The sequence below is a fragment of the Maylandia zebra genome, linkage group LG1, assembly GCF_041146795.1.
Source record: "Maylandia zebra isolate NMK-2024a linkage group LG1, Mzebra_GT3a, whole genome shotgun sequence".
NCBI classification, from domain to species: domain Eukaryota; kingdom Metazoa; phylum Chordata; class Actinopteri; order Cichliformes; family Cichlidae; genus Maylandia; species Maylandia zebra.
Genome location: NC_135167.1, coordinates 17,349,236 through 17,363,578, shown reverse-complemented (window position 1 = coordinate 17,363,578; position 14,343 = coordinate 17,349,236). Strand labels below are relative to the sequence as shown.

At 37.6% G+C, this 14,343-nt stretch overlaps 3 protein-coding genes across 4 annotated transcripts in view; 1 reads left to right on the top strand and 2 right to left on the bottom strand.

Moving 5' to 3' along the window:
* Nucleotides 1–40: 40 nt before the first annotated feature.
* cenpn (centromere protein N) lies at nt 41–3,140 on the bottom strand. Its single transcript, XM_004539402.5, has 10 exons — nt 2,846–3,140; nt 2,656–2,701; nt 2,461–2,520; nt 1,923–1,996; nt 1,624–1,797; nt 1,429–1,530; nt 1,187–1,241; nt 955–1,064; nt 716–839; nt 41–261 (listed from the first exon to the last, which is right to left on the bottom strand). Exons 1-10 carry the CDS (start codon nt 3,014–3,016, stop codon nt 155–157), a joined length of 1,023 nt encoding a protein of 340 aa, XP_004539459.1. The 5' UTR covers nt 3,017–3,140; the 3' UTR covers nt 41–154.
* Nucleotides 3,141–4,183: 1,043 nt separating this feature from the next.
* cmc2 (C-x(9)-C motif containing 2) lies at nt 4,184–6,216 on the top strand. 2 transcript variants are annotated; one of them, XM_004539403.5, is made up of 5 exons: nt 4,184–4,480; nt 4,640–4,714; nt 5,224–5,294; nt 5,384–5,455; nt 5,568–6,216. In XM_004539403.5, the coding sequence occupies exons 2-5, from the start codon at nt 4,678–4,680 to the stop codon at nt 5,649–5,651; spliced, it is 264 nt and encodes an 87-aa protein (XP_004539460.1). In that variant the 5' UTR covers nt 4,184–4,480; nt 4,640–4,677; the 3' UTR covers nt 5,652–6,216. The 2 variants fall into 2 exon arrangements, with proteins under 2 accessions (XP_004539460.1, XP_004539463.1); XM_004539406.5 differs by lacking the exon at nt 4,640–4,714 and having other exon boundaries at nt 4,186–4,480; nt 5,178–5,294.
* A 1,630-nt stretch (nt 6,217–7,846) lies between these two features.
* Nucleotides 7,847–14,343, bottom strand: part of LOC101477406 (chromodomain Y like 2) — a 46,442-nt gene continuing 39,945 nt past the window's right edge. Inside the window, exons 4-7 of the mRNA XM_004539407.5 lie at nt 9,995–10,167; nt 9,689–9,899; nt 9,458–9,601; nt 7,847–9,362 (exon numbers count right to left, since the gene is read on the bottom strand). Of these exons, the coding sequence (XP_004539464.1) occupies nt 9,204–9,362; nt 9,458–9,601; nt 9,689–9,899; nt 9,995–10,167 (687 nt within the window). The 3' untranslated portion in view covers nt 7,847–9,203. The remainder of the gene's footprint in view (nt 9,363–9,457; nt 9,602–9,688; nt 9,900–9,994; nt 10,168–14,343) is intronic.

Below are 14,343 nucleotides of genomic sequence, written 5' to 3'. Positions count from 1 at the left end.
TATACCTACAGCTGAAGATATAAAAATACAAGAATAAAAATTTCTTATTGAAACAGACTGAGAGTTTTATTAACAAAGACATCATTAAAGTATGAAGTAAAATGAATGGACTAATGGACTGAGCATGCTACAAGTTAAATCAAGTGTCTGATGGTCATTTCTGTGATGAAGGTCCAGGGCCATTGTCTGTGATAACAAAATAATTTTTTCCCTTTAAGGGAACAGATGAGAGAAGGGGTGTCACAGGGGTGGAAGCAACTCCTGTAAAGTAGAAAAACAATGTTTAAATAACCATTAGAGAAAACAGAAAGACAACAATGAGGATCAGGTTTTAACCTGCGTCATAACTGAGAATTTGTCTATTACCTGTCACTATCAGTATTTTTTGATTGTCTCCACCCACACCGGAAAATGTGGGAAAGAGTTGCAAAGTGAGGAGGATTCAGGGACATAACAATTAAACATAAAAGCAAACTTCCTTAGAAAAGTTTCCTCTTCCCAAAGTATCATGAATATTGTGAAGTAGCTTAATGTAACAGCATTACTATATGGCTATTTCTTCCAGGACTTTGGTGCCCTCTTGTGGACACTTGCAGAGATGCAGTTAGTATTCTACATGACTTTGTGACATACCAGGTTATAGTAACATAACTTACTTCCTTACAAAAGACGATGATAGTTATTCTTATGACTGTTTTTAAGACTTTCTGTGTACCTGAGGATGCAGAGTGTCTGAGTGACTCGAGGAGATTGGTGCTTGCAAATTTAACAACACATCTGAATGGCTCGTCCCGCTCTGTCATGGTCTTATTGGTGTGATCTCTGAATTTTGTTTCCAGCTGATGAAACATTAACAAGGAACATGGCAGCATCTGGGTTAACATCTGTATCTGTGAAGCAGTGAAACAACTTAGATAATCAACTTATTTTACTTAGTCGGTGTTGTCCGGCTACCTTGTAAACTGCAGACTGTAGTTGAGGTAATAGCCCATCACCAAATGCCTCACAAGCCATTTGATGTCTGTTTGCTGCAGACCCAGCTTGCTCTTTTTCTATGTGAAGGTCTGTACATATAAATAAAGACATACATAAAACCAACATTAAAAATGTAAGTACATGTTTCACCATATGACAGAAATGCATAGAGAAAACAGCTTAAAGAAAATCAAAAAGTTTTAAAACATACTTGAGACAACACGATTCCTTTCTGCCAGAGGGCTGGGAAACTTGGTGGGAAACACCTAGGTGGATTTAAAAGAAAAAAAGGTCAGAGTAAAATTCCACTCATTTTTCTCTCTAAAGCAGTAATTTAAAAAGGTGAAAACACTGCATGCAGCCCACAAAATCTAAGAAATGAAAACAATAAAAATAAAGTCAGTCTTAACTAGTAAATAATTCTAAAAAAATAAATAAATAAATCAGGCATACTTGCAGATACTGCTTCATAAGCAGATCTCTGATGGCAGTGAGCTTCCGTCCACTGAGGTTAGCATCCTTAATAGCTTGATATCGGGTGGACAGAACCAAAGCCTGCAAAACAAACAAGTCTCTTAAAGTAGGATGGAAACAAACAAGGAAACTGGATAAACAATGTGACGTATTAACCACAGAAGTCATCCTTACCTGTGACAACAGAGGCTTTTGTTTTGAAGTTAGGCTGCTCAGAAAGACGTAAGGGGTTTGAAGATAGTGAACGACATATGTGGGTTTCAGGTGGTTTGGGCGAGAAAAGGTGTCTCCCCATGCAATTCGAATCCACACAGCTTCATCTGTGTGCTTCTTTATCTTGATAGAAACCTTCAAATATAAAGTGAAAACAGACTGATAATGCAGGAGGTTAACAGAAGCATGTGAAATGTAATTTGCTGATAAAACGATTTAAAAATAGGATTTTTGGGTGTAAATTAGATGGAATAGCTTACGTGTCTTATTAGCTCACTGAGGTGGGATTTAAATTGTTCCTTGAACTGTGTCAGCTCTACAGAGTGAGCATCATCTAAAAAAAAAAAAAAAAAAAAAATCAAGATATTTATAAAGACAGCAAGAAATTAAAATATTATTAAGGCACTTAAAGCCATCAGCAATTTAATAAAGAAAACCTCCATTCAATTCAATTGTATTTATACAGCACCAAATCACAAAAACAGTTGCCTCAAGGTGCTTTATATTGTAAGGTAGACCCTACAATAATAAAAGAGAGAAAACTCCAACAATCATATGACGCTCTATGACCAATCGCTTTGGTGACAGTGGGAAAGAAAAAACTCCCGTTTAACAGGAAGAAACCTCCGTCAGAACCAGGCTCACGGAGGGGCAGCCATCTACCGCGACCGGTTGGGGTGAGGGGAGGAAGACAGAACATTCCCTGAAAACCCCAAGAGCTTCGATATTCAACGAAGGTTCAAAACTTATAGGCTTTCAGCCCTTGACGACACAGAGCAGGTTACTGTTTCAACATACCTTGAGGGTCCATGAGCTGGAAGGCATGCCACATGCCCAGGTTGGGATTCTCGATGACATCTGTATGAAACCAGGGCGACACAAGCACTGTTAGTGAACTGTAAATCTGTCCTTACCACTGATATAGCAAAAAGCCAAAATGATAACATAATATATAATAGTAATAATATAATACAGTAACTTCGCTCGACTTACGTATCATTTCCAGCTCAGCTATGTGTTTAACTGTCAATTCATTTTCCTGTGAAACACAACACTTATGTTAAACACTAATAGAGCAAACACCATAATATTTAATAGTAGTTTCAATGTGAACATTTTTTACAGTGTACAATGAACACATAGAAATAACAACAAATTATATTGCCTAAAACCAGCCAAATACCTCGCAAATGGCAAGTAGTTTTTCTGTTAACGCCCATTTTGATTCTGTGTAATCTATGGACTGCCGCTGCGTCGCCGTCAAACGGCTCCACTTATCCAGCGTTGTTTTCAGCATTCGACTCGGTATCCGTCTTACGAGTCGCTCCAGTAAACGTTTAACAGTGTTGTCCATGCTTCCTTCAACAGTGACCGAAATAGACAGACAGCTTGAATTTGAGTAAAACTGTCGATCTGTTCAGCTTTCACGACAACGCACACCACAGTCGATCGATTCCAAACAAACCGCCCAGAATAAAAGCACATGAATCCACCAATCAGATATTTGCAAAACGGACTCACGTATTTCCTTTAGCGCCCTCTGCTGTCTTGGAGTTATATATTAATTTTAAGTACCGCTGCTACTGACGTGACCAACCATGCTTATACGAATCTGTATATAATAATGACCTTAATAAGACCCTTACATAAAGAGTTAAATGTTGAAAGAAATTAGTGACCGCCATTGAGTGAAATTAATTATGACATACAAAAAGTTCATAAAGTTCACACTGCTGCTATAGAAACTGTTGAAAAAAAAAATAGAAGAAAATTTGTCATCTCCAAGTCAAAAGTTCAGGTCACGGTTTGGAAATTTTGACTTACGAACTAAATTAGGGTCAGGGGTTAGTTAGGTTAGGCTAGGTTTGACCAATGAGTAGTTTACTCAGAGCATGAACACTATTTATTCATTTTTAGTTTAGTCCATTTAGTTGTGAATTTTCCCCATTTATGCATGCACCTTCCGAAATGAAAAGGACAAAATAACAACCAAAAATAAATAACTAAATAAATAAAAAGAGGAAATATTGTCAGAGGAAAAACGGTAAAACCCATCACTCAGATTGTTCAAATTACGTAAACACAAACCACACAAAATACCCCCCCCCCCCCCCCACACACACACACACACACACACACGCCACACACACAAACAAGCAAAAAACAACAACAAAAGAACCGTAAGTAGATAATTAAGCATCGTTGACATTTCGATTTATTAATTAATTCATGTTAAATAATGACATGAACATCTGACTTAAGAAAAAAAATCAAAAACAAAAAAAACTTAGTGACGGAAACAAGGTTCCATGCATTACAGAAATAGTAAGTAATGGCGGAAAAAAAATGTGTAGCACAGGTGACCAAATAGTACCGTACCCATTCACAAAAACGGAGGTGCCTGGAGAGGAGCCTTCTTGTATTTCCTGCAAACTCCCGTCATCATTTGTCCCGCCTTTTGTGGAAAGTACGCACGCCATTGGTGAGGCCAAAGAAGAATATAGGCTACGATTCGCCCTCGACTCTTGTCACTCAAATCGTTGAGGCGAAACAGTTACGAAAGCTTCACGTCCTGTAACAGGCAGGCACGTCCTTTAGATTGTAATTTCTTGTAGGTTAAACCGGCGATAGTACTACTACAGCTCATTTAGTCCAGTTCATTAAGGCGTTAGTGACTTGCAGCAGACCATAAAGCTTCTGCAGTTGTTCAATGGTTGTATAGATTCATCTTCTGTGAAGTTAGCTTGGAGCTAGTAGTTAGCAAGCAGTGCCTTTTTTACCCACTGGAAACTTCTCAGATGATAAAGCCTTTGCAGTGGTAAGTGTAATTCAGCTGATAATCCAGTGTTGACATGAAGTTTATTATAAATTACTACATACGCAGTACAGATCCCCAGTTCAAAGTCTAGTCTAGCTAACATAATGCCAAAGTAAATGTAGACGGTGTACATTTGACACAATGCTCTTGTCTCTGCAGGTAAGTGTCCACTGGAAAAAACAATCTCGGTCATCACTATGACACATCAGGATGGAGAGGGATGGGGAGGTGTTAGTATCCTTTAGAGGAAATGCTGCTGACGTACTACAGGGATGTCAAACTAATTTTACATCATGGGGCACATACAACCCACTTTGATCTTGACAGGATGTTTATGCACTCCTTGTTTTCCATTGCCATCCAGTGGGGCAGATTGGAGTGCTTCCCAGAATGCTTCTGGCCCCCATGCCTTATGTTTGATACCCCTGATATACGGTATTTAAAGTGCAGTTGAAGCAGTCTTTGGAATAATTCATTCAAACAGTTAAAATAACGAATTTAATTATTGATTCATTAGTTGTTATTGGTTGGGCATCAGCAGTTCCAGATGTGGCAATATTTTGCTTTCTTGCTATATGTTATTGTATACTAGCCTTAAATCATATTACTTCCAAGGTGCCCCCCTTGGGCTGAGTATTTTACGTTGTTTATAGATGAGAGTATATCCTCAGTTCATCTCTTGCTTGTTGCCTTTCAGTGTCTCTGCAGTTCTTCAGTAAGCCCTTAACTCAAAATGCACCCTGACCTGTCACCTCACCTTCACACAGATGAGTGTAATGAACTAATAAGTCAACTGAGACAGTGCCACAACGAGGTAAGTCAATCTCCAAATGTGACTATTTCTCTATGATTCACATGCATAGATATAAAATTGTGTAAAACCTTGTTTGCTTTTACGATCAGCACAATATTCTGAAGTTCTTTGGCACATGTAACGATGTGGACCGTGCCATGCGTCAGTGTCTGAAGAAAGAGGTCTGTCAGCTTTTTACATTTTTTTCCACTTATGGATAGGACAACAATCAATCCTATTAAAAGATTTTTTTTTCTCTCTTACATTCATTTCTGTCTCCTTACTATTCAACAGAGACTGGAAAAGCGGGAGCGCAGCAAGCAGCATGCGATAGAGATGAAGAAGAGGCTGAAAGAAGGACCTAAAGACCGTCTCTAAGGGACATTTTACTGCAACTGTGCCACTGGCACAGCAAGTTAAACCTACTGAGATTTTGGCACACTGAATGAAGCTTGACACTCTGTACCAGGCTTCTTCAGCTGACATTTCATGTCAGGACAGATGAAGAGCTATTTCTTTATAAGCAGTGTGGGTGATTTCATTTAATGGTGTGCGTCTCCAAGAACAAAATGGTAATCTTGCCATATTGATGCTTATATTACTAGTATTTTTAAAGTTTTATTGAACAGCAAGTAAGCTCAATTAAGCTTACATGGGTATTTTGTATCAGCTACATAGACTAAAACTTGAAGTGTTGACAACAATGTCAAGAGGTCAACATAAAAAAAACATCTAGTACTTGAGATTGAAGATTGAGTTTGGGGATTATTATTCCCCCACCCCATCTCTTGCAGCGGACTACTGCTCCATCACTGATGTGTCTGTTGGCACAAAACCACAGCAATGATTACTCTGTTAACGTATAACAGTATCTATTGTTGAAGATTTCTTTGAATTGGGAATCATATTGATTCTTTTTGAATAAAGTAAAACTCTGAATTAATGTAAGAACCTGTTCTTGCTTTAACATGGTGCCACAACACCGCGGGACACAGTATCAGTTTCGCAGCATGTAACACATGTAGCATTTATATGCATTTTGCTAACAAAATGATCGACATGAGCCTTTTCTCTTTTTTCTTTTTTTTTTTGGTAATTAAAACCACATCAGAAGTGTGAGGTTTTCTCTGAGTGTTAGGTAAGGTTAGGCTAGCTGTGCAAACCATACGCAGAAGCCTTGTGTTTGTGCAAATGTAAAAACATGTTGTCAAAGAATTGTTTCTTTATTTGAAGCAGCTCATTCTACTCATCACAATGTATCAATAACTCCTTGACAAACATTTAAATTATAAGGCAACCCAAGGTGTGCTTTCAGACAGTGTAGGGAAAAAATACACATGTAGGTATGTGTATTTAAAAAGTAAAATAAAATATAAACCTGCAATTTGTAATAAATAATGGAGCAAGTTATAACTGATATACTTCAAATATTTTCATCAAGCACACTTCAAACACATGCTGAGCTGGCGATTTGGGGCTCAAATCCATTATAAACTCCCATAGCCCTAAATAAAGTTTCAAACCAAAGAAATGCTTCTGTCCAAGTTGACACTCAAAGACATTTGATATTTTACAAAATAAATAAATTAAAGTCCATGAATCTTCAGCGTGAGCAGCGCTCAGCAGACCTGAGTGACTTGTGTTCATTGATGCTGTACAGAAGCCATATTATACCTCTTCTTATGAAGCAAATGACACAATATAAATAATCTATCATCAGATTAGTACAATAGAAGTAAAGACAGGGTCTCCTTTCATGGATCTAATGACCACAATAAATTGTTTTGTACAGAAACCTGAGTATACAGCAATTTAGATTTTGTTACATGAATCACATTTCCTTTAGACAGTAAGTGTAAAATCATTTGGTGTGACTGTAAAGGTTTTAGATTTAATGCGCTCAGGTGGAAGTCTGGCATTGTTTGTTTTTGTCAATTTTTGGTTGACAAAAACAAAACAAAAAAAAGCTTCCAACCTTATTATCCCAGCAATCAATGACCACAAAATCATTTAACAATCTCACATTGCATTAAATCTTATACAAATGTCAACAATCTGTTTACACCACAGACCTCAGCTCATACTCACAAAGGTTTTAAAGCACAATGTAAATTAAATTAAATGAGCCCATGTCTCTCACTGATCATGTACAACACCTCTATTTATAAATCATATCTTCAAGTGGCAATAGTGTTAACATTTTGGTCATGAAGGACGTATTTATGTAGACATTTTCTTTTTTCTGGGCCTATTTTGCTAATTCACTTTTCTGCAGGGTCACGAAAAAGAAGCCGGGGTGCCTCTGGAGCAAAGTAAACCACATGGCACGGCACAACAGTTATTTCAAATAAATACAAAAATAAAACGCAACATTTCTAACAGTACTTATAATGGTGGTACAAAACATACCCTGAAATACAAGGAATTCAGACAAGCAGCACATTTACAGTATATTACATGCAATTAGTTACAGAAAACAGTCTACATTATATATATATATATATATATATATATATATATATATATATATATATATATATATATATATATATATATATATATATATTATCATATTTAACTGCAAAATGGACACCTTTTAAAAAAATGTACACAGAGCTAGACACATTTACATTTTGGTAAAACAAAATAGATCCCTAAATATCATACAGAATATAAAACTTCTTGAAACTTTGAATGATCACATGCAGGTTAGGACAGGAAGTGGATTCCAGCAACAAAAATGTTCAATTTCGACATTATTGTTCAACGACAGCTGAAGATGCTTGAGAATCCAGATATTTTCATCTCTTCTGTGCTCTAAAAACGCACAGCTAAGGAAAAAAAACACATCATCTGGGGTTTTTTGTTGTTGTTTTTTTAAAAGAATGTTCATACATTTTATATAATGACAATTACTCAATAAAGGCTCCTATATGTAGCGCACAGTTTGATCGGATTCATCACCAATTTTCCCCTGTGAGAATTGCAGTCAGTTACTTTCAGCATTTCTATTTAGTGCTAGCATTCACAGATTAGTAAAAATTATCGGTGCATTATTCCAGCAAGAGAAGAGAAATCCTGGCCTTCGTGTGATTATTTGTAAAAATTAAAGACAGTATTCTTGCCTATAATGTTAAAGAGGGAAACGACTAAATAGCTTTATTTAAAAAACAAAACAAAAAACCCCCCACCTGAAATACTTTTTATTTTATTTAAATGGAAGAATTTAATTTCATCTACCAGGTTATTTTAATAATGTAAGCAAACAGAAATGCTCTTTTTAATAAAGATGTTTATGTAAGAAAATATAATTATGAGGAAAAAGAATTCCACACTACTTCATGACTACACACAGTCAATACAAATAGGAGAGAATGTGCATGATAAGGAGCAAGCAACTGTGTCCTCATGCAAACTTTGGTTTACACTTCAATTCAAAACAGTAAGAAACTAAAAGAAAAATCCTGGAAAAATGCATCCTATGTACACAAAGCAACTCTTTTACACGCTTGTAATAAATATATATTATTCTTCTATATATTATCATCACTTTGTCATGTGCAGTCAGAAATACATTTATTATTTCATCCATCTTGTTGAATAAGTCTCACATATGTACAGATGCACTCTGTACCTCCCTGCGCTTACGCAATGCATATTTGGCCCTTTGCCTCATTAACACAGAGCGTGGAAATCTGGGAAAACTTAGGGACAAAACAAAAACCTCTTTTAGAAAAGTGATCATGACTGAATTTAATTTTTAACAGATATACACAGAAAGAAATCAGAAAGAATTCTCCTGCTGATAGATGGAAATAAAGGCCCATAATGAGTTTGACACCACAGCACTGCCAACCTGATCCCCCTTTTTTGTTTTTTTAGGTAGCTTCATACCCACACTGATCATCTATAATTTCTGTGGTGGGATGGTTACTTTTCACTTGTCTTGTTCTGCAGGTAACTGAAGAGTGCCTCTAGTCCTTTAGTTGAGCACCATAGCTGCTTCAACATCTGACATTCCTTCTCATTCACTTCCTCCAGGACGGACATGAGGATGCTCCTCACCAGGCATTTAGACTCTTCTAAGACCTTTAAAACACACAGAAAAAGGGGAAAGAGCTATTTCATCTCCATCCTTAAGAGACACCTTTGCCTTCTGCATTGTGTAGATCAACAAGACTTACCACTGCGCTACAAGATGCCATTTCCTTCACACGCAGCATCACCTCTTGGTTGAATGTGGTTGGCCAGAAGACCTGCGACACGAGCCCTCGACTGCATGCTTCTTGTGCTGTGAGTTTTCTTCCACAGAAGAGCATCTCATTGGCCTGGAATGAAGGAGAAAAAATGCTATCGGTGGAACCACATAACATTACGTGGAATTTTGCTAAAAAATAGATTTTGATGGGACCCACAAGAGCGACGCCCAGTATTTGAGGGAAGGTGTAAGAGGAGCATCCAGAAGGAGTGAGGTGCAGGGCTGCACATGGAGTTTGGAACCAGGCCCTTTCACTGGCCCACACCACATCGCACAGTGGCAGGATGGATGCTCCCAAGCCCAGAGCAGGGCCGTTTATTGCCACCACAATGGGTTTCTTGAAGTGGATGAATGCCAACACAAAGTCCCTAAAGGGGTCACAGAATGATCAGCAGTGACTCTATCAAGACTAATGGTAACACACAAAAGAGTTGCTGCCTGTAGTGGAGTGATTTCTTCTTACCGTACAGCATCTGCGATGCGGCTGCTCTCTTTTCTGCGGTCAGTGGACAGACGCCCTATCAGATACGATGGCTCCAGGCCACTGCAGAAAACAGTCCCCACTGAACTGAGCAGTAGTAATTTACTGTCATCCGCAGCGGCATTACCCAAAGCTCGACAAACTTCCTTCATGATCTGAAGAGAAAGAAGAACAAATGTGTATTACATTCTTAACCAACAAAAGAGGACTGGTTGGGAAGGAAATAGCTTAAATATAGGTTCTGAATCCTCAGAGTAAAACTGAAGATCCACTAGGTACATCATTATTTTTTATTGCAATGCCCAGAGCAGAGAAAAGAAAAAAAGACCAGCACTGGGACTACAAGACTTCCTTCTGTATCCTTGCAGTTAACAGAGGCTGAAAACTGTGTAGCACATCACAGCATCTAACAAAATTTCACTTTGAAGGAACAAGCTTGAGATATTCAGTTTAAACATGCTAATGCTAAATATATATATATATATATATATATATATATATATATATATATATATATATATATATTGCATAAATACTATACAATTTACATTCTCTACTTAAATTTAAAGGGCAAAAAATAAATCAAAACAAGCTTTTAGACTTTTGCTCCAATAAGCTTAGTTTCTGTGTAGAAGGTCAGCTTAGCGGTGAAATGGTTTCTAGTTACTTGATGTTACTCTGTGAGCAGGGGTTGTTGTGGGTAAGATGTTAATGTGACAACTAGCACTATGCAGCTTGTTTCCTTGACACCCTGCCCATCAGCAACAACTGGTTTAACTGTATGTTAACAATTCCCACTCCTTATGGCTGCATGCGTTACAAAGGAAGAAAAGCTGTGTCTGTAAACTTCTAAATGTTATAATAAGAATTTTTTTTAAAAAAAAAAGAGTATTTTAAGAAAACATTGGTCAGACTTTACTTGAATATAACCTCCTTGCAGTATGGTATGTCAACAACTGGGCCCAGTACATTTTAGTAGTCTGTAAAGAGACACGTTTCATGCTGCCAGTTAAAACAATATATGCAAAATTCAGTATTAAGAGTTTGGCCTTTGTCTCATCTGATAAACAAGAGAGTTTGCCGACATTGTCAGACAGTCAACCCGACAAACCCCAGCCCCACACCCACACCACCATGTCACTTTCTGCAGTCAGTCTGCACACTGTGTTGTTGCATTTTAATCAGATTATCACTCCTGACCCATATTAACCATTCAACCTCAAAAGTGAACTTAATTCTCTATGTCTCACCAAGCACATAATCTGACCCCAGTTTTAACCGTGTGTGCTGTGTTGTCTCCGTATTTGAATTACTCATGTTGTGGGGACACAAGTCCGTTTACACAGTGACGTGGTTGGGCACAAAAAGCATGTTCTCATAATGAAATTTAATAGTGAATGTAAGGGTTAGGCAAGCACGTTTTGATTAAGGTAAGGATAAGTCTCCAGGAAATTAATGCAAGTCAATGTAATATCCTCTACAATGATGGAAACCATTTGTGTGTGTGTGTGTGTGTGTGTGTGTGTGTGTGTGTGTGTGTGTGTGTGTGTGTGTGTGTGTGTAAACGAGCATGACAGAAATTGAGAAATTACAAATGTCATTATTTTAGGAGGTGAATGAAACACTTGCTCAGATACATGAAGGAGAAATGAACAGATGCTAGTTCCACTCGATCAAACAGAGAAAGAGGAGGGCGATCAAAGTGACATTCATGAGGAGTCGGAGAACTTGAAGACGTTAGTAGATAAATCTGCTGCATTTAGGCATGTTTATCATTGAGACAATTAATGAGATGCTCTGTGCTTTAATCTTCAGGACATTTAGTTTAGAAGAAAATGTTGTGTTAAAGTGCTGAGTCTTGGTTTTAATTTGAGAAGGTGTTCCTCAATATTTGAAGAACTGTTGAGGAGGTCCAAAAAAAGTTGTTCGGCTGCTACATGTTTCTTGAACAGCTTGTTATATGTTAATGTATAATAAAACTAGAAAAGGGCAAATAACATAGAAAACTGATCAGCATCAGCACTTTTTTCTGTAAGAATATTTTAAATTTATCAGAACAGAAATTTGTTTTTCTTGTGGATGCAAGAACTAGCCATTTCAAAGAAAATGTTAAGGATATTTCTCACTTTTTAATTTCTTACTTCTCTTTTATTTATTGATGAAATGGGGAAAGAAAACCCAGTTGGTTGAAAAACAATGGGATTATAATAGAAAGCTACAATACTTTAGGCCAGAAAGGTGATAGAAAGTGTACCAGTTAATAGATAGGGGGACTTTCTCACTTACAGCCAGCACTGAGTGTTTAGAAGAAAAAGGAACTGGGATATTTTTCAAGATTTTCTCAGTAAGCACATCCGTAGACTCTCTTGTTCCTGTGGCTTCAAAGACTGAGAGACATATAAGGAGCTATCTGAGCTGTTTGATGAGCCCACAGCTTACGAGCTTAGTGTCACAGATGAAAGTACACACACATGTGCACACATAGTTTAGGCCACTTCGGTGCTTGTGAAGTACAGACTGCCGTGCTTATGATGCTGTATCAAAGCCAGAACCACCCTCTATGGAAGATGTGAGACACATCCTACAATCTGAGAAGATGAAAATCCTGTTTGCTAGGGTTATGAGCCGAAGGCAGATGATTTTGGCTTGCATGTAATTTGTGGCTAATGCCATAATATTTTAATAGACCTCTAAAAAAAGACCTGTTAACATTGACAGATTGAACCTCATTCATTTATTAACGAGGTTCAATTTTACACAGATGAAATTTAAAATAAATAAATGTTTTTCTGTATGGTTACAGACCAGAATGAATTACTCTCAAAATATAAATGACAGGAGGTAGAGAAAAAGTGTTTATCCACAACTGTGCAAATGATGCACAAAAAAAGAACAGCTGAATGTTTTTAGCGTACTAACGTGTTATTAATACAAAACAGAGATGCAGATACAGATCAGGGTCAGGTATGGTAGGAGGAGCTGGAGGCCACTGCAGCTGTCATGGAGCAAGAAACGGTCACAACCTGGACACTAGTCACTATTCTGTTCATTCATACTATGGCTAATTTAGAATGGCCAGTTAACCTAACCCACACATGTTTTTGGACATGCTAATACAAGACAGAAAGACCCGAATCTGGATTTGAACCCAGGACCTTCTTCCTGTATGGCAGCACTGCTAATTACACATCTGTGTTGCCCACATTAATAACCCTGATTTTTTTTTTTTTTTTTAATGTCAGTGGGTATATTAGTACATATTGGGGTTTGCGTGCATGTGGATGTGTCCTGTTTCTCCCTGAACTCAGCTGTCATCCATTTCCCTTGGAGGAACTCAGCAATTAGCCACTCAACACTGTAAACGCTGGTGTTAAGCGGTTTGGTCTCAGTGTGTGGGCCAGCCCTGAGAGTGGTGAGTTGTAGTAGTGTCTTTGGCCGGAGATTTGACTGTCAGATTAGTGGTTCTTTGGAGCTTTTACTGAGTACCTAATGTCTGTCGAAAGCAATTTTTTTCTCTATTAACTTGTTTGTTAACAATCTCTTTTCAGTGTATTTTAGTTTGTGGTTGTCGTTTGTTTGGTGTGTATACCTGTGTAGCTCTCTCTTTCAGCTCTATTCTTTTAAATGAAAACCACATTTTCATGGGCTACTCTTTTTCTTTTCTCAGTTTCTTTTCCCCTGTTGTTACTCCCCTCATCCCTTAGGCTTTTGAGGAACTTAATTTGGGGGGGTCATCCGGGATAATAATTATATTTCAGCTTCAAGCAAAAGTATACACCTACTCTATAAACAGTAAAATGGTATGGAAATTGCTTGAATTACTAAACAGTTTAAATAGTATCTCCATTAAATCCTTTAAATTAAAACTGAAACAGAAATCAAAATTCAGCTGCTGGTATGCATCTGGGGAGAGCAAGTTACTGAAATCACTCATAGGAAATTTAAATAGACCAGCTTGTTGTTGATTGGAGTGTGGAAGTGAGCAACCAATCATGGGCTGGAAGAATCCTGCAGGCAGCCAGATCAACGAGTGAATCATCACAGTTCACAAAGCTGCATAGAAGAGAGCCATTAAATGACATCAAGTACTGCAGATGCACATGCTCCAGCCTTTCTCAAGCTCTTCACCCAGTTTTTTAAGTTTGAGTTTTATGCCTCCGTTGAGCAAAGCCTGAGTAAAACTATAGTGATATATTTTAGACGAATGAGTCTATGTTGTATCTGCCTTGTTGATGCACACAAAGTCAGCTATGTTTGGACTAATACTGTCTTCCAGTCTATTTAGAGTCTACTTGGAGGGCAAATGCAAAGTTGTTACCCCAGTAGTGTGG

Excerpts from the sequence above, each read along its gene's own strand:
- cmc2 (XM_004539403.5), top strand. The coding sequence starts at position 4,678 with ATGACACATCAGGATGGAGAGGGATGGGGAGGTGTTA. Across the intron at positions 4,715-5,223 it reads AGAGGGATGGGGAGGTGTTA|ACCTGTCACCTCACCTTCAC; the intron begins GTATCCTTTAGA and ends AAATGCACCCTG. Across the intron at positions 5,295-5,383 it reads TGAGACAGTGCCACAACGAG|CACAATATTCTGAAGTTCTT; the intron begins GTAAGTCAATCT and ends TTTTACGATCAG.
- cenpn (XM_004539402.5), bottom strand. The coding sequence starts at position 3,016 with ATGGACAACACTGTTAAACGTTTACTGGAGCGACTCGTAAGACGGATA. Across the intron at positions 2,702-2,845 it reads AACTACTTGCCATTTGCGAG|GAAAATGAATTGACAGTTAA; the intron begins GTATTTGGCTGG and ends TGTGTTTCACAG. Across the intron at positions 2,521-2,655 it reads AGCTGAGCTGGAAATGATAC|ATGTCATCGAGAATCCCAAC; the intron begins GTAAGTCGAGCG and ends GGTTTCATACAG.